General features: G+C 38.2%; 3 protein-coding genes across 3 annotated transcripts in view; 1 reads left to right on the top strand and 2 right to left on the bottom strand.

Moving 5' to 3' along the window:
- Positions 1–506: 506 nt before the first annotated feature.
- Positions 507–6,227, bottom strand: LOC125228348 (protein PTHB1). Its single transcript, XM_048132882.1, has 11 exons — positions 5,914–6,227; positions 5,746–5,834; positions 5,219–5,483; positions 4,911–5,022; positions 4,564–4,705; positions 4,171–4,488; positions 3,468–3,941; positions 2,639–2,955; positions 2,266–2,441; positions 1,198–1,327; positions 507–1,068 (listed from the first exon to the last, which is right to left on the bottom strand). The coding sequence occupies exons 1-11, from the start codon at positions 6,165–6,167 to the stop codon at positions 820–822; spliced, it is 2,526 nt and encodes an 841-aa protein (XP_047988839.1). The 5' UTR covers positions 6,168–6,227; the 3' UTR covers positions 507–819.
- A 1,038-nt stretch (positions 6,228–7,265) lies between these two features.
- On the top strand, positions 7,266–10,216 carry LOC125228205 (caspase-1). The gene has a single exon (XM_048132683.1). The coding sequence runs from the start codon at positions 7,422–7,424 to the stop codon at positions 8,322–8,324; it is 903 nt and encodes a 300-aa protein (XP_047988640.1). The 5' UTR covers positions 7,266–7,421; the 3' UTR covers positions 8,325–10,216.
- Positions 10,217–10,766: 550 nt separating this feature from the next.
- The window catches only part of LOC125227724 (GATOR complex protein Iml1), a 62,508-nt gene continuing 51,309 nt past the window's right edge, over positions 10,767–21,965 (bottom strand). The window contains exons 26-29 of the mRNA XM_048132027.1: positions 21,654–21,822; positions 20,020–20,251; positions 18,197–18,296; positions 10,767–11,030 (exon numbers count right to left, since the gene is read on the bottom strand). Coding sequence (XP_047987984.1) covers positions 10,827–11,030; positions 18,197–18,296; positions 20,020–20,251; positions 21,654–21,822 — 705 coding nt within the window. The 3' untranslated portion in view covers positions 10,767–10,826. The remainder of the gene's footprint in view (positions 11,031–18,196; positions 18,297–20,019; positions 20,252–21,653; positions 21,823–21,965) is intronic.

Below are 21,965 nucleotides of genomic sequence, written 5' to 3'. Positions count from 1 at the left end.
GGGTACCTCTTAGCTTCACCGTGGGTGACCAGTCCACGGTTACTAAGCCCCCCCACCACGGCAAGGTGGGCACCCTAGGGGGGGAGGATCACTAACCCACCCTAACCTACCTAAGCCAAACCGGTTGTTAAAAATGGAAAATGTATAAATATTCTCATAGACCTTTGAAAAATTGAACATGTGAAAAAAAAATAATTATAGCGCGAACAAAGGACCAAAAATGTAATTCTAAAATTCTGATGAATTTAGTCGAAAATTATACTCTGGCCGACTAGCCGACTAAATCGGCCACCCAAGCGCCGACTAGTCGGTAGTCGGCCTAGCCGGCCAAATCAATAGTCGGTACATCCCTAGTAAGTTGAAATAAGTCAGTAACAATTTTACTATTTATTCACATTTATTTTATTTATATAAAGATGTAACATGATAACATTGATAACACATTTCTTTAAATGCATATACTTAAAAAACTTGGGTCCCAAAGTTTCATATCGTTATGAATAGTTATCATCAAAGAGGATCATTATAGAGAGTTACTGTCAAAGTAAAATGTGTAATCACAGTGCATAGACTGCCATCTCTCGACACAAGCTTAAAACTTTTGAACCTCAGTTTTGTCAATTTGGCCCATATTCTTAGCTTGATATGTGTTAATATGTCAAATATTAATATTAGCGCCATCTAGCCGAGCGTTTCCCAAAGGTGTAACGCCATCTAGGCGACCGTACCCATACGTCTGTATAGTTTCGAGGTACGTTTTTTTCTTAGACTTTATCTGTCTATAGGGAGTTACATATGTCTTTGGTAGTTATATAACATTTATAACACTTCTACAAACTCTTCAATACGTATAACTTTTCCTTTATCAGTCTCAGTTCCGCTAGCCCCTGCTTCTTCAAACATTCGATCCAAGATCATTTTGATCTGCTTCAAAAATCTCTTCAAGTTGATATGAGATAGTATCCCTTGCTCGGTAACTGGTGCTAACTTCTCTCTATCCTTTTCTGATTTTTTCAAAACTTCATTGACAATATATGATAATGCTTGAGTAACTGTTTCTTCCAATTCCTAAAAGTGGTTTTAAAACACAATTAAATTTGTTGTATTATAAATCAAACAGAACTCGACATGTTTCACTGCGTACCGATGACTTTCATCAGAATCTGTAATTTTATTTTAAATTTAGATATAACTTACTTGAAAGCCTTCATATAATGAATTTAGAGCCAACATTTCTTCTATTAATTTTAATTTAAAAGTATCCGGCGTAGTATGTTTGAGTATACGCATGATGAGATTTCCGACTGCAGTTACAGTGCTACCTGCTCTGAAATATAAAAAATAAGACCTACGTAAAGCTTATTTAACCCATTATTATGTATTAATCGTTTTGTCTTCCCCCAATATATAGAGTAACTATTTAGTTTGACACGACTGTTAGTTTCGTTCATAGATTACTGTGCGCTGCGGCCGCCTATTGCGACGTAGAAGTATCGGCCCGGCCACGACATTGGTCTAAGGCAACAACGGCGAGTGGCGGCGGTAGGTTGGAGCGAGACACAGCGATGGGACCTTTCGTTCACACCTATGGCCTCCGCTCGCCGCTGACGCTTTAGATCAATATCGTGGCCAGGCCGTATCAACGCGAACTAAAACGATTTGAGAACTCCAAGCGAGCAACAACGGTCGCATGCTATGGCCTATCAGTCCAGAGATCGCAAAAATTTGCGTCATTGCTCGCAATAATGTGGACATGTCTCCAAAATTAACATCAGTGGATTGCGAGCGGAGTTTTTCAGCACTTAAGTATGTTTTTGATGTAAAAAGAAATATACTGATTGCTGAAAACTTGGAAAAAATAATCATTCAATCAATTATTTATTCATGATAATTACAATAAAAATACACAAGTAAAAAAAAACAGAAACAGCAAATAAAAGAAATTTAAACATACAAGTTACCACGAAATGGTCCCGACTCAGCACAAATGCTAACTCGATAAATACTGATTATTTTCTTTAATAGAACTTTTGTATTTATTGACTAGGAATCAAATTAACTATATGTCAAGTAAGAAATAAATTAAATGATTAATTATTTGATTAATTTTGGAGACATGTCCACATTATTGCGACCAATGACGCAATTTTTTCCGATCTGTGCCTATCACAGAGCCCGCACTTACAGAGAGTGCTCTGTAAGTGCGGAAAGGACGCACCGACTCGATAGGTTATATCACGCTAGTGTATTTGGCATAATATTTACCTAGTAACAGCCTCCTTGCCCTGTATAATATCGTTGACACATGTAATCAGTCTGCTGTGAGTGTCCTTCATGAGATATTCCAAGGGATCGCAGTCTCCCGGCGGTAGCGAACCGTATTGTACTAGTAGCCTTTTCTGTACTAACGTGAACTGTCTTTGAAGTATGTTCAGTGTATCCTGAAACATACAGTTCATTTTAAAAACCAAAGTATAGTTCAAGATACTATACTATGCTCAAGACAATACGCGGTCAATGTACGAAAAATCTTGTGAATTTTACAGTAACCCACTAATAGTAATTGTACAAAAACATGTAAAAATATGCTTATTTAAATTGTAATTTATGGAACTGCTACGCTGCTACATAATTATACCTCAGAGCTTTTCAACTTAATTCTTTCCTTCGCATGAACTTCAATGCTTTTCAGTAACCTGATAATCATTTGCTTGCTCAATTCCGAATCGAATTGAAAATTATAGCGGAAATCCGCCTTATCCATCCTAGTATAATGATCGGACAATTTTATAACTAAATGGTCTAATATCGCAATAATATCAGAAAATTCCTTCGCCTCCACGGAGTATTGTTTTTCTGCTGCCCTAACTGTTACGTTTCTTTTCGTATTCCTGTATGTAAAAGTTACAGATTCTGATAAGTTTCCATGCTCTGTAATTTCTTCTTCGGAAAAATCTGTAAGTAAAAATTATAAAGTAATGAATTAACACAAGAGCAAGCATAAATTTAGCGCACGATAAGTAATAATTTAAAGACACATTTCACATTTTTGTATTGCTTATTGTTGTTCTTGTATTAATGTTATTTGTCTTATAACATTTATAACTGCGCAGTGTGGGACTACCATTAAAAAGGTACATTTTGGGTTTCGGAAAATACTTGGCGCCCTTATTTAGCCGCATTAAATATTGGCTTCTAATATAATCCTTTGTCCCTTTCCGACGTGTAGGTATGATGGAACGGGAGAAACGATAGCGGTTTGTCAACAGTAAACGTTTATGAATAAGGGAGCGTGTAACTAAGGGCCAGTTGCATCAACCACATTTGACAGACACATCATCGTCACGTAACAGACGTCTATGGAACTTCCCATACGATAACATTTAACGAACGGTTTAACGGTGACAGACGGTTTGGTGCAACCGACCCTAAGTGTATTAAAAAAAGTCGTAAACAGCAACTCTTACCTGTAAATATCTCATTAAACTGAATGCAAGGTTTATTCACAGCCAAACAGAAAACTATATTATCCTCATGCGCATCTTCGCTAGGCGCGCAATACAAACTCGCCGGCAATAACACCTTCTTATTCAGTACATCTATCTTTCCTGTAGCATCCGTGACAGTCAGCATGATTCTAACAAAAGTATCAGAAATATCTGCGTCGCTTGACATAAATACTTGAGTTTCGACTATTTCAGTGCCATTTATACTATCTAAGCATATCACAGATTCGGAGCAAGCGAAGGGCGGAGAGCACACATAAGTTATTTGAATACTTTGAACCATTTTTGGGTCTTCGCATGTTATTATAAGGACTACGGGGCATAGGTTTAACGCGTCGTCTTGTGTGAATTCTTGGAATAGATTTTGTACAGGTTTTCCGGCGTCCGCTTTTATGGTTATTATTTTGTCTATTGTGGGATACTGGTCGTTTATTTCTGAAAACGTGAAATATTACTTTGAAAATGGTTTTTAGCATCTCTTTTAAATCGTGCACCATGAACAGCAGCTCGTTTTCTTGCACTCTACAATCACTTAATCACATTATAATATGGAAGTATAAACGATCACACGGCAATACTACCGTCACACTTTATCGAAATTGCCTTAAAGGTCTCATAATCTGGAAAAAAAAACAAAAAAAAAACTAAATACATCCGCACCTACCTTCTTTACTTTCTAGAATTCTCTGTAACCTCTCCTCAACATCGTCTAACTCAGCCTGAACCGCTTCTGGATCCATAACATCATTTATCATCGACCCAGCATTCGCATTCAAATCAGGCTCTGTCCCCAAATAACTAACTTGAACAGTACCATTACTGGAGATAGTGACAACGCCACCTGGTAGCAGCTTTAGGAAACAACGTGATATCGAAATCGCGAAATGGGGCAGATCGCAAGACCAGAGTAAAGTGGTGTTTTCGTAAACAAACAGCTTGGAGTCTTCAGAGGCGACCATTATTAGGAGACGGGAACCTGGTTCTGAAAAAGTAAACGGTTTGGTAACAAGAAGAATAAAGTAGGTCTTCAATACAATTGGATTGGAGATTGACTTACCATAATACCAGCCAATCAAATACGCGTTGAAACAAATAGGCATGTAATCAAATTTGATCATGTACTTCATGAGACCATTGTCTTGGAAGCAGTAGAGATGCCTCTCACCCAGGGCAATGATGCTTGAGAAATTGCTGCTTGTCTGGAGGGTATAAAAATGTGTGTTAGAGCTACTCGATAACAGATGGCAGTGCCATATTGTCTTTTTATATATGTTTGATGCTAGATGGCGCTATAATTCCATAAATATTCCTGATGCCATCTCTTGCCTGGGATAGCAAGAAAGTGAAAGAAACGCTATCACGAATGAATACAGCATAATTAATTTATAAAGTATAGAGACTAACTTGGATAGCCTGTAGCGACGTCACTTCCTCGCCTGCATTGTACACCCATTGCGGGATGCTCTTTTTATTCTGTCTGGCAGTTAGTTCGCTGAGCTCCCTCAACTGCTGATAGCTGTAACGACAGGCTAGTTTAAGATAAAACTGCATTTTCGGTAATGTCCGACTGAGAACCAAAGCAGAACTTTCAAGAAAACTACGTAGGGTAGGAGCAAATAGTGGAGTTTAGTGTCGGTGGCCAAGATTCATTTTGGGTCGCTGAGACAGCGCAGTAGGTACGTAGGTATACGTCACGTAAAAATGATATTTACCTGTATATTTCTAACACCCACGTCGACTTGCAAATAACGAAAGAGTCGCAGCTTGCTACATAACACACCGGGCCCGGTATTATGACGTCATTAAAGACACACATGAAAAGAAATGTGTCTTGGTCAAAGAAGCTCAAAGTACCGTCGAGAGACTGTACACATATGAAGTCCCTTGATTTAATATTGCCAAAGGGGCCACATGTCACGCTGAACGCTCGACGTGTGAACGAGTGCTTGACAACTGACTCCAGGGCATTTTGATCTCCTGAAAATAGTGGCTTACAATTAGCAACAAGAGTGGCGTTTATTCTAAATTCTAAACAAGTAACGTGTCCAAAATAGGAATTTACGAAAAGCTTCCGACCATTGCGATCTTGCTAGTTTCGACCGTGACTGTGTGCCAAAGTAGAATGTTGAGTGGTGATTGGCAATCAAACGACTATAAAGCATCTACCAGCACAGTCTGTGCTGTGTGTGATTGACTAGATTGGCTATAATTGTTCCAAAATTAACCTTAAATTATTTACCGACATCTGTATGTCCTTCCTTTCTATTTAATTGATAAACAGCGTAGCTTTGTGGATGCAGGACTAGAATCTGTCTGTCTTCTTTCCCACTGAAAGTAAAAAAAAAATCTTTCTCACCGTGCACTGGGTACAAAATATCAAGCACTAATGGGTCTTTGGAGCACTTACGCTATAAATTTCCCAGTTTCAATTTGTATTATAGGGACATTGAAATTATTTTCTAGTAGAATAGGCGATGCATCTTGACTGTTTGGCTTGTAAAGTTTAAGTATTGATCCTTCACCAGTAACAATACAGTCACTATCGCTATGAGAGCTAAATCTGTCCACTTTGAGACAACCACCATTTTGGGTTCCCACATCAGCTTGGTCTCCCCGTGAATCGTTGTTTGACCACCACTGTTTTACTTTGAATATAGACATTGTGCTATGGAACTAGTCAGTACATGAATGAGGGCAGCTGATCCATGTTGCTGGGGCAACTACCAATGTAAACATTCACGGGAAGTTCATTCAGAATTTATGGCATGATTTCTTTTTTCTTTAGTGGTCAGCAATCGCCGTAGCTCATGGACGCGTGCATCTCTGGGGATGTTTAATATACTTTGGCGGTTTTTAAAAACCTGTATACTTATTCGTATGGTTGCTCATATTATTATCGATATTATATCATTTTTGTATTAACAATTTAGAAGAAAAATGTGGCGCTTAACTTCAAACTTGGACAAATCCATTCTGCTTTAAAGGCTGAATATTGGTTGAATATATACAAAAATATAATATGATCTGAAAGATAGTCAACCTTAAGTATAGCACAATGGATTTACCCGTTTTGAAGTTCAGCAACACAAATATTCATTAATAAATGCTACTAGTAATTCAGTGGTCTTTCCTTATTAACATTCTCCTCCCTTTTGAAAGGAGCAAGGCACATCTTTTCGTGATATTCCATTATGCTGCTGACCGTACTACAGATATATCGTGTAGAGCAGCCATTACAAAATTTGTATTTTTACAATGGCCATACTAGTAACCGCAAGGCTACGCGGACGTCGTCGTAAAACGACCGCGACCGCGACCTATCAGTGTGCACGGAACAAAAGATCCAGCGAGCCAGATTTCGATCGGACGTCCATGAGGCCACGTTCCGTCGACCGATAGTTTGCACGGTTATGTGTATTTCCATTGTCCAGACGCGTAGTGTGTTCCTAGCTTTACGTCCGTCTACAGACCGCGATATCAGTGTGCACGGAACAAAACATCCAGAAGCCAGATTTCGATCGGACATCCGTGCGCTCAAGGCCACGTCCGCGTCCGTCGACCGATAGTTTGCACGGTTATGTGTATTTCCATTGTCCAGATTCCCGTCCGCGGTCGATTCACGACGGACGTCCGCGTAGTGTGTTCCTAGCTTCAAAATCACATCATAACCACCTTCATTTTTTTTTTCAAGCGGTAACTCCAGACAAGCCGCAATGTCATTTTTGTGATAGTGGCAACACTGGCCATCAAAACTGCTTGCTTTTTGCTTTTCATAAAGTTGTTTGTGTCGTCATCTTGTGGTGGTGATTTTCAAAACTTGTGTATTAACTTTAATTTGCAACGGACTATTGTGCATTTTAAAGCGTTTACTGCGTTCTGAGACAGTTCATTTATTATTATCTCAAGAAAACTACGATGGCGGAGCCAAAACCAGAAAACAATGGTAATGGTAGTAACGGAGACGAACAAAGGGAGAACGGCGGAGGAGATGAAGGCGACGCGTGGGGAAGCAGTGACTCCTCATACAGACGGCAGGTGGCAAAAATGCCTGTCGATAGGAATGCCGTATATTATAACATGAACCACAAGAGTCGTGGTATGGCCATTATCTTCAACCACGAGCATTTTGATATTCATAGCCTCAAATCGCGCACGGGAACGAACGTCGACAGCGATAACTTGAGCAAGGTGCTCAAGGCCCTTGGCTTCCGAGTCACAGTTTGCCACAATTTGAAATCTGAGGACATAAATCGGTACATACAAGACCTTGCTGGTGTGGATCACACCGATAATGATTGTCTGCTTATTGCAGTGCTGAGTCACGGCGAACTTGGTATGCTGTACGCGAAGGATACTCACTACAAGCCAGACAACTTGTGGTACTACTTCACAGCTGATAAATGCCCATCATTGGCCGGTAAACCAAAGTTGTTCTTTATTCAAGCTTGTCAAGGAGATAAGCTTGATGGAGGAATTACTCTCGCATCTTCAAATCGCACAGAAACTGATGGGTTGTCCAGTTCAACTTACAGAATCCCTATTCATGCTGATTTTCTGATAGTGTTCTCAACTGTGCCTGGCTACTTTTCTTGGCGCAATACTACTCGTGGGTCCTGGTTTATGCAAGCATTATGTGAGGAGCTGCGGTATGCTGGAACTGACAGGGACATTTTGACCCTGCTTACATTTGTTTGTCAAAAAGTAGCTCTTGACTATGAGTCCAACACTCCAGACATGCCAACTATGCATCAGCAGAAGCAAGTGCCGTGCATCACCAGTATGCTGACCAGACTCCTTGTATTTGGCAGTAAGAAATAAGTTTTGTTTCTACATTTGCTTGATTCTCTAATGATCTGTCAAGATTAAAACAATCTTAGTTCCATTTAGTTTTTGTTTTTTAGAATAATTCAATGTTTTATGTAATTCTGCATTTCTGTGATCTCTGAAGAGGTGCGAGCTTAAATGTATGAACAAATCTTGTTTTAATAATTTGAATACCTAGTTAAAAGTTGCAGTTGTTGGAGATTATAGAGCAGCTAGAAATCCATAATAATTATTAGAATAATGTACTTATATGAGATTTTTGATACATTATTACTGTAATGTAGTGCATATGTTACATATATATATAAAAGTATGCCTAATATACATTCAATTATATCAAAACTAAATAACCCTTTGTATAGTGTTAACTATGGTAAGCTTATTATTACCATGTTATAAATAAATTTTCCTCTTGGCTATATTAAATTGTCACAAATGAATAAGATGCACAAAGTAGTATAATACTTATGTATTTATAATTACAGATTATGTGGGGCCTCCTATTATAATCACAAACATGGGTAGCTTAGATCATAGTGATCCTACAACCACCATGTTACCTACACCTCTAGAAATGTCCTTGCCAGGCCTGATTCAAAGAAAATTCTTCTTATTTGGTGCATTTATCATAGTTATAACGGTAATTATTACTTTGTTATTTACCTGCTTGAAATGCTTTGATGCAAACAATCATGACATCCACAGTAGTCAAAATGCTCTAAGTTAATCTGATTTTTTAATAATTATATAAAGTAACAACTACTTTACATACATACTTTTTAGTACATTTATGATTATATTAGGTTCATTGATACATTTATCTGTAACCAAATAATTAATTTTCTCATATGCTTGACCTCAAACAAAAATATAATGAACAAACAATGCAACATTAACAACTACTTAATTTGTTTCTCAATATTATGTTATGTTTTTGTTAATATAGGAAATGTTTAGTTAAATTTAGTGTTACTAGTGAGATCCTTTCACAGTAATATTGAACTATAGAGGTGGTGAGGCGTTGTACAATTGGCTAATAAATGTATGTTGATTTAGCTTAAACATTATCTTAAATTAGTAAAACTGATGTCAGTCAAATTGAAGCCTCATCCCTGATTAGGTACCTCCATAAACCTCATAGCATTTAGTTGTGCACTAGTTGTGAATTTTGAAACTGCCACAAAATATGTGTAATATTCTAATTTTGCCAGAATAGATCTGCCATTCTTGTTTCCATTTCATTTACTTTTACTTAGTCAATAACTGTATGAGCTTAATTTTATTTTGTATTGAAGTAATTGTTTTTAAGTTATTTTATTTTTCTTAGTGTACCTTGATTCCATGAACAAAATAGTGAAAATGAGTTTGTTGATTTTGATGAAGTCTTGTCAATTTTGTTTTAGTGTAATTTATAAAATATTCCTTAAAATGATCTTTAAAATGTAAGAATTCTGCCATTTTAGTATAGTATAATATTGTATTCCATATATTCATATCAAAGTATCATACCAATGATGAAGGTGGTAAATAGGTCAAAATTAAGTATTTTATTAGAAATTTGGCAAAGTTCAGAAATGTGCTCAATGTTGGACTGGTGTATGTGATATGAATTATTGAACTGATAATGTTTAGAATGTGATAAAAAGTATTCAAAATACCTGTGAGGAAAGTAATTGTAATATGCTGTGTATGATATATATGCATTCTTTTTGTATGTGCCTTTAAAGACACTTTAATATTTCATAGTTATGTAATGATCATTGGACTTGGACGCACAATTTCCTCATAGGGATTTTAACGAGAGCATAATAACGGAGTTCGTTAGTGAAACTATTTTTATAATGTTTGTGTAAGGTTTATTAAGCAATAAACTTTTCTTCCATGAATATTTGTTTTTAGTAATTTGACTTTTCGTTAGTGAAATAAGGGTCTGCTCACACCGGTAGGGCAGGGGCCGGCAGCGACCTGTTTGTGATAGTTAAGTGATACTGGTCTTTTTAAAACAAAGTTTTAAATTATTTCACACTAAAGTGCTCGCCGCGTCGGCCTTTGCATTTCCAGTGAGTCGACGCTAAGAGTTTAAACTCCCTAAATGATTGCTAGGGTAATATTGGCTTTGAATTGTTGCTGCTACAGTAATTGTCATAAAAAATCCGATTATTACCTACATTTAATAATCCTACACAGTATCCACTGCTGGCGAAAAGCCTCCCAAAAAGTGTTGGTTATGACATGACTTATCTCTCGCCAGTCGTTGAGTGTTGAGACACGCCCAGGCATTCAATTATGGCCGCGCGATAAATGACAAAACATCGGGCCGTCCCTTTCGCACTTACTAGCTTGCGATAGAGACGGCCTGATGTTTTATCACGATTGCCCTGCAGATCATTCCGCCATCTTGGTGTGGGCGTACCAGAAAATAATAAAACAAACTTGTAACGTAAAAAATGCTTATAATTAACAGTTAAATATTTTTGGTTTCCATATTAAAAATAATTATTCTAGTTCAATTCCATGGGCTTTCTCCTGAAGCTCCCAGCACTGATCCCAAAACTGGCTGAGTCGCTGCTCCTGGTTGGCACAGAAGTGTTTGAAGTCTCGCAGCATTCGCGTTTGGAAGGCCTCGTCTCCGGTCGCTGGGTACTGAGATAACTTCCACTTCTTTGATATCATGTGATTCCAGGACCATAGGAATCCCATCTGGAAAAATAGAGATATGTATTGTAATCATCTCATCTGTAAAAGTTCGTAGTTTAATAGTTGCAGAGATTTGCAACGTGGGTGGGAAGTTATTCACGATTTGGCAGCATTTATTTTAGAATTCCAGTGGATTTCTTTTACACATCTGTTTTTCAATCACATTGAAAGGTCAACCGCTCTGTTGGTAATAGATTATAGTCGCAAAATAGATTGTGTGTCTTAAATATGCGACCTAGCGTAACAGAGATGAAAATAACTATGATCCTGGACATTTTTGGAACCACAGAGAAATCTGTCTACAAAAAAAAATTCCCTAATTAAAGTAATTAACATAAGGGGGCGTCCATTAATCGCGTCATACGTTTTTGGCTTATTTTAGACCCCCCCCCCTCCCCCATGGTGATCTTTGGTGATATTTTCAGGACCCCCTCCCCCCTGGCCAATATGACGTGTAATTTTTTGGCAACTTAAGTAGACTTTTTTCCAACCCACGAATCAACCAAATCTTGGCGCGAAATTCAAATTTTCTATGAGAATTAAACCTTTAAGGTTCCGTACCACAAAAAGGAAACCACTGAACCGATTAAGTTGTTTGGCACACATATGTAAACTTGTGACCCAAAGACGGGCATGTAATTTAAATAAAATAAAAAAACAACTATAGGGGCCACTTTTGGGGGGTAAAAGTGAAAATTAGAAATCAAAGTTTTTTGAAATAGTTTTTTAGCGTGTTACATATCAAATGAAAGAGCGTTAATTGGGCCATTTTTTTTTTCAAAGTTGTCTACCCCACTTTTTTTTATTTGGATTTTATGTGCTTTCCACTCAGAATCGCGGGCTCTTTCAATCCTAATAGGAGTAAAAAAGTGTCCCAAGGTTTTTCTCTATTCCGTTACCAGTTTTTCATACATTTTGTATGGCGGTAACGGAATGGAAGGTCTAAAAAAAATATGGAAATCTTGGGACATTTTTTTCTCCTATCACGATCAAAAGACCTTGCGATTCTGAATATGAATCGCGTAAAAAATACCCATGTGACAAAAAAAATGGGGTGGACAACTTTGAAAAAAATGGCCCTCATACGTATTTCAAAGGCGGGTAATCTCAGTGACCGTTAGCACTAGAAAGCTGAAATTTGGTACCAATATGTATATCAATCACGCCAATAAAGTGGTAAAATAAAAAATGGAAAAAAATGTTTTGTTAGGGTACCCCCCCTACATGTAAAGTGGGGACTGATTTTTTTTCATTCCAACCCCAACGTGTGATATATTGTTAGATACCTTAAAAATGAATAAGGGTTTACTAAAAATCGTTTTTTGATAATATTAATATTTTCGGAAATAATCGCTCCTAAAGGAAAAAAAAAGTGTCCCCCCCCCCCTCTAACTTTTAAACCATATGTTTAAAAAATATGAAAAAATCACTTAAGTAGAACTTTATAAAGACTTTCTAAGAAAATTGTTTTGAACTTGATAGATTAAGTAGTTTTTGAGAAAAATACGGAAAACTACGGAACCCTACACTGAGCGTGGCCCGACACGCTCTTGGCCGGTTTTTTATAAATTGTTCAAAATATCGATTATTTTTTTTCAATAATGACTTAGCGCCTCCAGAAGGCGCTTAAGCTCTTCTTGTGATGTAAGGAACCCTTGCAACACAAGTCCAACTCACACTTGGCCGGTTTTTAAGTGTTATGGCTCTTCTATGATGATGAGGGCAAACTAAAAAAATCTTTGAGAATTAAAAATAACTGACTGCACACAGCTCTATTTTTCTCACTTGATGGTCTCATCGGAAGATCAGCGCTGGAAGTCACCAGCAACACGCTGAGATGAGGCCATTTCGTGGCACTTCATTCCTTTCTGTTTGTGTTGTAATGTGCAATTAATCTTGACTGTGTTCACGAATAAATTATATTCTATTCTGTTCTCTTTGCACTGCACAACGCAAGTTCTGACTGTAAAAGTTGATATAAAAATGGCTCAGAAATATGATTTTTTCTTTACGTTAGTGTAACAATAAAATACACGTGATATGTTCCTAACCCCCCCACCCCCCATGGTGATATTTGGTGATTTTTTCATGACCCCCTCCCCCCCCTATGCAGTATGACGCGATTAATGAACGCCCCCTAATGACTAATTACCGCACATAATATTAGACTCCTAATTATAAGTTTTGGCAGAGATTATGTTAAGTTACACTCAACAACTGGGCTATAAATACAGACATACAAATAGTTGCCTTCATTGCACATTTTGCGTAGATAAGACTACAGATAAAACATATGCATTCCCATTTAATTGTGTGCTACTCTGCGGCGGCGCCACCATAATGAAATTCAACTATTTATATGTTAAAATGATGTTCGTAAGACGTACAGTATGTACGTATAATTTTATGACTGTACCTATAGCGGGAAACGAAATAATGTGCTTTTATTGTGGCGCCGCTGCAGAGGATGCTCTGCAGCGGCGCCACTCAGTTCTCATAGATAGATATGACATCATCTACTTTTTTCTCATGGAAATTGATGTACCAATGCTGTTTATTATGTACGTATTGAAAAAATCACTATAACTTAGTAAATTTATGTACTTTCAGTAATTCCGCATTCCGCCTGAACGGTATGAGCTAGTATGTAAGGAGGTGTACCTACGGGTAAGCGAGAGGGAGATATGTTCCTTCCCGCTCGCTCCCGCGCTCGGCGCGTTTCGTTCTAGGTTTCAATAATTATTATTAAATTTATGCCCCTGTTGTACACTTTGCTTTTTACTTCGATTGCGAGGAATTAATTATATTTTTCTCGGCAATTTACACCACGAAATTGTCGTAAAGCGAAAGAACATAATAGGTACATAAGATAACCAATTCCCGCCAACTTTTTTTTTCAACATGTGATCAGAGTTTCAGACGCTTGGTTTTTTGCCAAGTCAAAAATTTTTTAAACGATAAGTAATCGAATCCTATTTTATTTAATTTACTTAATTTAATGACAGAAAATACGGAATTCTAATAAATTATAGCAAAAATAAAATAACCTATCAAAGTTTTGTCACCTACACAATTTTATTGCTCAATAAAATTGTGCAATATGTTTTAACTGTTTGTCTCTTGAGACCGATTACCTTAGTCTTAGGCCGGCACGGCAACAACAGTCTTAAAAATCATAATCTTAAAAAACAAGAGTGTGTGTGGACTAGGGCTTCCAAATACCGGACCTTATCCAATACCGGTATTCATTCCGGTATTGGCGATTTCAATTCCGGGATCCCGGTATTGAAATCGGGAAAATATAAAAACCAAGTAATTTGCTTAAAATAACAAATTTTATTCAAAATCTCGTTACTTTTCATGCGTGTTATATACTACAGCGGAATCTTGCCAATCCGACTTAGTGAGGTGTCAAATCGATTACATTTCCAACTTCATAAGTTTCGATTTCAACCCAAACGGTTCGCAAACTTATGTGGCCAAGTCCGTTCAACTTCTATTGTTTTTAAGTATACATAGTTCAAAGGGCTACGCCCTGTGCTCTTTATTTTTGTTATGAGTCCTCAGTCCCAAGTACGCAGTATAAAAGCAAACGGGAAAGAGCGCCAGATCTCTACTCAGGTGATTCTGTAAGTTAGATATCGCCGCCATATCGGACATTTCACAAGAAGACGCGGCTATAGCAAACCATGTTTTCTGCCAAATCGATCTCTTTAAGCTCGTGCGGAATAGAACCTTTTACATTTTAATAATAACAAGCCTTTGCATATATAACCAGATGGTTCAAACGGCATCCTTGCGACACTTACGTTTGTGGCTGTACAGCCCAATTCGATAGAGGATCCCTCGTCCGCACACACGGCAGGTGTATGCTCCCCAGATGAGCGGGGTTTAGAGGCTTGCTCGTGACGCCTCATGCGTTTATCATTCAAGGAGGAGAACCAGGCATTGTCGTGCTTGAATTGAACGTCATGGACAACACGGCGCCACGTGGTTCGGTCTTCGGCCAGTCGTTGCCACGGGTCGCATGGAATATCAAATGTGACCATGTCACGCTTCACGCAATCTTTAAAGCGCAGCGTTGGCCGTCCGACCGGTCTTTTTGCATCTACAACATCTCCCAGCGTGGCAAACGAGTCCGCTCCATTCGATACACATGCCCGAGCCACCTCAATCGCCTCTTCTTTAGTATGGCTGTGATACTAGGAAGCTGCTGTGGCTCATTCATGCTGTGTTACATTTTATAGTCAGTGTTAATGGTGTAGTTGTGCTGTAGGTTTAACTATAATATCACTTTATTAAATAACAAGCATTAAGAAGCATTTCTCGATTATAGTTTCATCATTGACTTTTGAAATTAGAACATGAGATGATTTTTTTAGAAACACATTGTAATCAATATCTGTGGTACAATTTAGTGGTATTTTTGTATTTCGTGGCGCTAGAGGCGCTAATGCACTAATAAAATAAATCCGCCAAATCATTGAACAATTAGCCAAAAAAGCTGAATTGTCCGACATAGATTATCATAAATCACATTAAGAAATAATCTATGGAATCACACATTACTTTGCGGAAATCCATGATAATCAAAATCAAAAAGGTTATCCGCGGAATTGGAACACTTAATTTACGGATTAGAAAAGTATTTTTCTTGATTTTGATAGTTAAGGAGTGATTTCCCAATTTCGGTACTAAGTATAGGGAATGTTATGTACGGCAAAGTTTTGAGCTAGATAGAGTTCTACACACTAACGCACACGCATAGTAAAAATAGAGTAGCTACGGTATACGTTAGTTCGTATGCATTAACCAATTTTTTGAAAAGTTATATCTATGATATAGATGCATCAAGGCGATTTGTTTACAGAGGATTTGTGTCCTGTTGCAACTACGTTTGATGTGTTGCTCCTCTGTCACACTTACGTGCGAATTCACAAGTGCAACAAATATGTCAAAAAATGTTCGCGGCCGTCCCTCCTCAATGAATGCTTTTGACACGTATCTTTAATTCTTTATCTAGCTAATCATCGAAAAAACAATCATTTTCATACAAATATTGCAAAAACACCAAACAGAGAATGTGTCAAATCGAAAAACGAGAGCAAGAAGAAGATTTACGCGTGTAGTAACCATCGTGATGCAGAAATTTAACGTTTTTGATGAGTGATTTATGTTCATTTGGTAGTTACTAAAAATGCCGGGATCCCGGTATTACTAAATTAAATACAGGTATTGAAATGTGCCCAAAAAAGGCGGGATCCCGGGATCCCGTGATACCGTATTGGAAGCCCTAGTGTGGACGGTCGCGAAATTGTATGGAACTCCGTGCACTCGATCTGATTTTTGTACTGATTATGGCTTCCCACAGACAGTCTTAAAAATTCATAATCTTAAAAAAAATTTGTATGCAAATTGACACTGACAGATCTGTCAGTGTCTTGTCAGTGTCAGTTTGAACTGTCAGATTGCATACAAGTTTTTTTTAAGATTATGAATTTTTAAGACTGTTGAGCAATAAAATTGTGCAATAAAATTGTGTAGGTGACAAAACTTTGATAGGTTATTTTATTTTTGCTATAATTTATTAGAATTCCGTATTTTCTGTCATTAAATTAAGTAAATTAAATAAAATAGGATTCGATTACTTATCGTTTAAAAATTTTTTGACTTGGCAAAAAACCAAGCGTCTGAAACTCTGATCACATGTTGAAAAAAAAGTTGGCGGGAATTAGTTATCTTATGTACCTATTATGTTCTTTCGCTTTACGACAATTTCGTGGTGTAAATTGCCGAGAAAAATATAATTAATTCCTCGCAATCGAAGTAAAAAGCAGTGTACAACAGGGGCATAAATTTAATAATAATTATTGAAACCTAGAACGAAACGCGCCGAGCGGGAGCGAGCGGGAAGGAACATATCTCCCTCTCGCTTACCCGTAGGTACACCTCCTTACATACTAGCTCATACCGTTCAGGCGGAATGCGGAATTACTGAAAGTACATAAATTTACTAAGTTATAGTGATTTTTTCAATACGTACATAATAAACAGCATTGGTACATCAATTTCCATGAGAAAAAAGTAGATGATGTCATATCTATCTATGAGAACTGAGTGGCGCCGCTGCAGAGCATCCTCTGCAGCGGCGCCACAATAAAAGCCCATTATTTCGTTTCCCGCTATAGGTACAGTCATAAAATTATACGTACATACTGTACGTCTTACGAACATCATTTTAACATATAATTAGTTGAATTTCATTATGGTGGCGCCGCCGCAGAGTAGCACACATTTAATTGCTGGTAATGTAACCACTATTGATAAGGCCAATTAGGGCTAGCACGTGTACCTACTTCTGTGGCACTTACCTACTCATTGTGGCATTTATTTGTGTGATGAGCACAGATATTTGTTCCTGAGTCATGGATGTTTTCTATGTATATAATTATTTATATATTATATATATCGTTGTCTGAGTACCCACAACACAAGCCTTCTTGAGCTTACCGTGGGCCTCAGTCAATCTGTGTAAGAATGTCCTATAATATTTATTTATTTATTTACTCATAAGTAGTTATATGTACAGTTTTTTTTTTTCTATAAGTAACTGGGCCATTTTTTTCAAAGTTGTCCAACGCACTTTTTTGTAACATGGGGGGTTTTTTTTTTACGCGATTTGTTGTTTGAGTATTCAGAATCGAGAGCTCTTTCGATCCTGATAGGAGAAAAAAAATGTCCCAAGATTTCCATACAGTTTTTCGAACCTTCCATTCCGTTACCGCCATACAAAATGTATGAAAAAGTGGTAACGCAATGGGAAAAAAACCTTGGGACACTTTTTTTCTCCTCATTCATATCAGCCTTTTATCGCCCACTGCTGAGCATAGGCCTCTCTTCCAGTACGCCACTTCTCCCGGTCCTCGGCTAATCTCATCCAGTTGTGACCCGCAGTTTTTTCTCCTATTAGGATTGAAAGAGCTCGCGATTCAGAGTGGAAAACACAAAAAATTCCAAATCTAAAAAAAAGTGGGGTGGACAACTTTGAAAAAAAATGGCCCAAATAGGCACCTTACTATCGGAATTAGGATGTAGAAAGCATTGTCAAATGGGATAAAATAAACTTATTGCACTTAATTATTTGCTAAAAAGCAGTTTTTAGAACTTACTCGTCGACTGTTATCATAGTCATCTTTGTTCTTCCCACTGACGTGACGTGTAATGTAGGCCTCGTGTGGGCTGGGCGCCGCTTCTAAATGCACGGGATACCTGATAACAAACACGAGAACAAATTTTAATAAGGCCTACTCTGCTTGACAGCTTTTACAGTCTTCTTAAGATACAACACTCTACGGACAGCATGCTATGCCTACTTTTTTGGTTCCTTAATCCCCTTTCATTAATATAAGACATCAATGTTCATTCAAAGTGCGTTTTCAAGTTTTAAAGCTCTGCCACAAATGCGCGTTTTGGGAGCGTAGGCGGAGCGTTAGCAGAGCGCAATTAAAGCGGTGCGCCAGTTGACGCCGGCGGAAACTAACGAGCGCGGATTGCGAACGGAATGCGCGCGCATTCCGCTCCGCTAACGCTACGCTTTCAAAACGCTTTATGTGTGGCGGAGGCTTTAGTCATTTGTTAAGATCGAATAAACTGAGATCAATCACACCTCCCACAGTAGTTATTTTTTATCAGACTAACCGTGACGTCATCGACAAAATACGCATAGTTTTGAAACTTAAACGTCATGTAATTAGATCCAAAACTCCATGTACAGTGAAATTGACAAGTCGCATTTTAGGTACGCACCCTTGTACAGCTAAGCATTTGCAACTGGACATTGGTGGATCTTATATCGTTGCAATAAAGCATACATTTCGTGAGTTAACTATTACGTTGGTGATTGATTGGTCAAAACTAGTTTGTTATTGTATTGACAATACTTAACCTGTTAGAAGGTAGGTACTATTGTCAGGTAATTCTTTTCGTAGAACAAAAGGTTGGCGAGTTAACAAAAGATTGCCAAACATTTATACCTGGACAACTTGTACATGAAGTACAGGTAACTTTTTGTGTTTTTCTACGTACAAAAATAATAATGACACAAACAATAGAATGAAAACATAAAAAGATATAAAAGTGTGCCTTTGAAATACACATTTTAGGTACTTCACCCTATCCACAAAGTGAAAACGATACCAAATCTATCATTACGAGTAACAGCAATTGATGCTGGAATTGTGGTGCCAAGAGCGTTTTTACATCGTAAGATATCGGATGTCAAAAGACGTTATGGAGAAAAATAGCTGTTGGAAAAGGCATTTTAGGTAAGATTATTTTTGAATATCAAACAACATAGCAAACATGATTAAACCTGCTCAAATGTATGGCATCGGCACTTGTTTCGACCCGAGATCCGTGCCTTTTGTACCTATACAAGACACCGAATAGATAATAGTACTGATGTACGGTCAACCATTTGGAATCCTAGGCCACTCTAGAACTATGTCAAAATGACAAGAAGTAAGAGATTTCTTACAATCTGATTTATAACGTCACTATATATGAGATAGTTCTACAGTGGCCTAGGGTTCCAATTGGTTGACTGTACAGAAAGAACATTTCCTACAAAACCGAAGTTTGACAGCGGTTCAGTGTAATCTTTTTCTAATGTATGCAGCCGAACAGAGCCGGAATCGCCCGATCGGGACAGCGGCCGACTACTGTCCAAAATTGGATTACATGATAAATCAGTATACTGACCTGCTGGCGTTGAGCACCTTGTTAGCAGGGCGCGGGCCCTTCGCCTTATGCTCACTCTTGAAGTCTTGCCCGTGGTGGTGATCAGTATGAACATATTGCCCGTCACGTGCACGTGCAGATGGTCTCTCTACTATGCACTTTATTAAGTTGAAACAACAGACTATCGTCTCTTGGAAGAGGAATAGTCGCTGTATTCTAGGAAACCTAAGAAAACTGTATAAAAGACACTGACCTGCTAGCGTTGAGCGGCTTGTTTGCAGGGCGCGGGCCTTTCGCTTTGTGTTCACTCTTGACCGTGGTGATGATCAGTATGAACATGTTTCCCGTCACGTGCACGTACAAATGGTCGCCCACGCCGGCCGCGTGCGACGTGCTTTCCACCGTGCACTTTATGAAGCCGAAACGGCCAACTATGGCTTCTTGGAAGAGGAATAGGCGCTCGAGCCAAGATTCTTCGGGAAAACCTAAAGACAAATGTTAAAGTTCCTTAGGTTTCAAAGTAATTCTGGAATAACTATAACAAAAAATCCCATTAGGATAATTTAACCTGTCGTATTGACGTGAAAACTATATGAAAAAAATTATCGCGCGAGGTTAAAAAAATCTTAAAATTTAGTGCAATTAATTAATATGGGTTCCCTCATTCAGGGAGATGGCGAGATCGACAGAGCAGTTCAGCACAGGATTAACGCAGGATGGATGAAATGGCGACAGGTTACAGGCACAACCTGCGATCCCCGAATGCCTCTCAGGCTGAAGGGGAAAATTTATAAATCAGTTATCCGACCTGTCGTCCTGTATGGAAGTGAGTGCTGGGCCACCAAGACGAATATTGAGAGAAGACAGCATGTGAATGAAATGAGAATGTTGCGATGGATGTGTGGTGTGACAAGACTGGATAGGATTTGGAATGAGTATATAAGAGGAAGCCTGAAAGTAGCGCCAGTGACAGAGAAATTGAGAGCAAGTAGATTAGCATGGTATGGGCATGTAATGCGGAGGGATGAAAGCAATGTTATAAAACGAGTGGTAAATATGAAAGTGGATGGATACAATGGTAGTGGAAGGCCTAAGAAAAGATGGATAGAATGTGTGAACAACGATATGAGAGTGAAAGGTATTAGTATGGAAATGACGGCTGATAGAGAGAAATGGAGGAAGATGATCTGCTGCGCCGACCCCAAATAATGGGAAAAGGGCAAGGGAATGATGAAGTAATTTGTTGTATTGTTGCTTTGTGTCAGGTTAATAGCACAAGTAGGAATCTATTTTTATATAAATTTGATATGATGTATCGTTGCCCACTATCAAGTGAGGTCGTGGTCAGTTCTTATCGCGTAGAAAATCCCGATGCAATGAAACAACGTTGACCTGAATGTTCAATATTGACTAAAATGTACCAATAAGTAAAAATATTGACCAAATCATGTCTTCATACAATGAGCCGTAAAAGTGCTCGGTGACTACATATAAACTAGATGAATGGATTTAAATTGGCGACTAATAGCCGTATTATTAAGTAGGTGGGTTAGTAGCACAGGAATCAGTTACAGGTTAAGAAAATCAATAACAGGAAAACCACAATAACATTATGCAGCAAAAGGTAATTGAACGTTATCGCTGTGTTTATTTATGTTATTTGGAGTGGTAAAATGACTGCGTGCATTGCGTTCATCATCATTTCCTTAATTTTATTCATTACAGGCATATTCATTAAAGTGCTGTTACACGGGCAACACAATTGCCAGCAATGCACATACCACTGCCGAGTTTGTTCAATATGCACCTTTACTTTGGGACCTACCAAGATTCACCAACCAACTCGCTGGCTCTCACACATACAAGTAAGGTAGACCTAATAGTTACCTTCAAAAAGCGCGTTTTTGTTCCTAAGCAGCGGTTCCTCGTTGAGCGGTACGTAGATTGGTCCGCGCAGAGGATCCGATTTGAGTGTGAAGGGCAAGGCGAGAGGATCCGCCGGGATTGGGACCATCTGTAGCCGGCAGTTCTGTGCTTTGCGAGCCCAGCCAAAGATCTACAAAAAGAGACAAGCGTTAATATTAAGATACATACTGATCAGCCATATAAGCTTAATCGGGCTTATCATGGCCTGACAATGCGCTCTCTAATCAATGACCAGAGATGCGATTTATTTGAAATAATTCTATTTAAAATGCA

Source organism: Leguminivora glycinivorella, chromosome 7 (genome assembly GCF_023078275.1).
Source record: "Leguminivora glycinivorella isolate SPB_JAAS2020 chromosome 7, LegGlyc_1.1, whole genome shotgun sequence".
Lineage (NCBI taxonomy): Eukaryota > Metazoa > Arthropoda > Insecta > Lepidoptera > Tortricidae > Leguminivora > Leguminivora glycinivorella.
Note: the sequence above shows the minus strand (reverse complement) of the source record. Positions and strands in the feature narration are given on the sequence as shown.

Coding starts and splice junctions, on each gene's coding strand:
- LOC125228348 (XM_048132882.1), bottom strand. CDS start 6,167: ATGTCTATATTCAAAGTAAAACAGTGGTGGTCAAACAACGATTCACGG. Junction 5,023..5,218: donor TGGGTGTTAGAAATATACAG/GTAAATATCATT, acceptor CTGTCGTTACAG/CTATCAGCAGTTGAGGGAGC. Junction 1,328..2,265: donor GGCAAGGAGGCTGTTACTAG/GTAAATATTATG, acceptor TTTATATTTCAG/AGCAGGTAGCACTGTAACTG.
- LOC125228205 (XM_048132683.1), top strand. CDS start 7,422: ATGGCGGAGCCAAAACCAGAAAACAATGGTAATGGTAGTAACGGAGAC.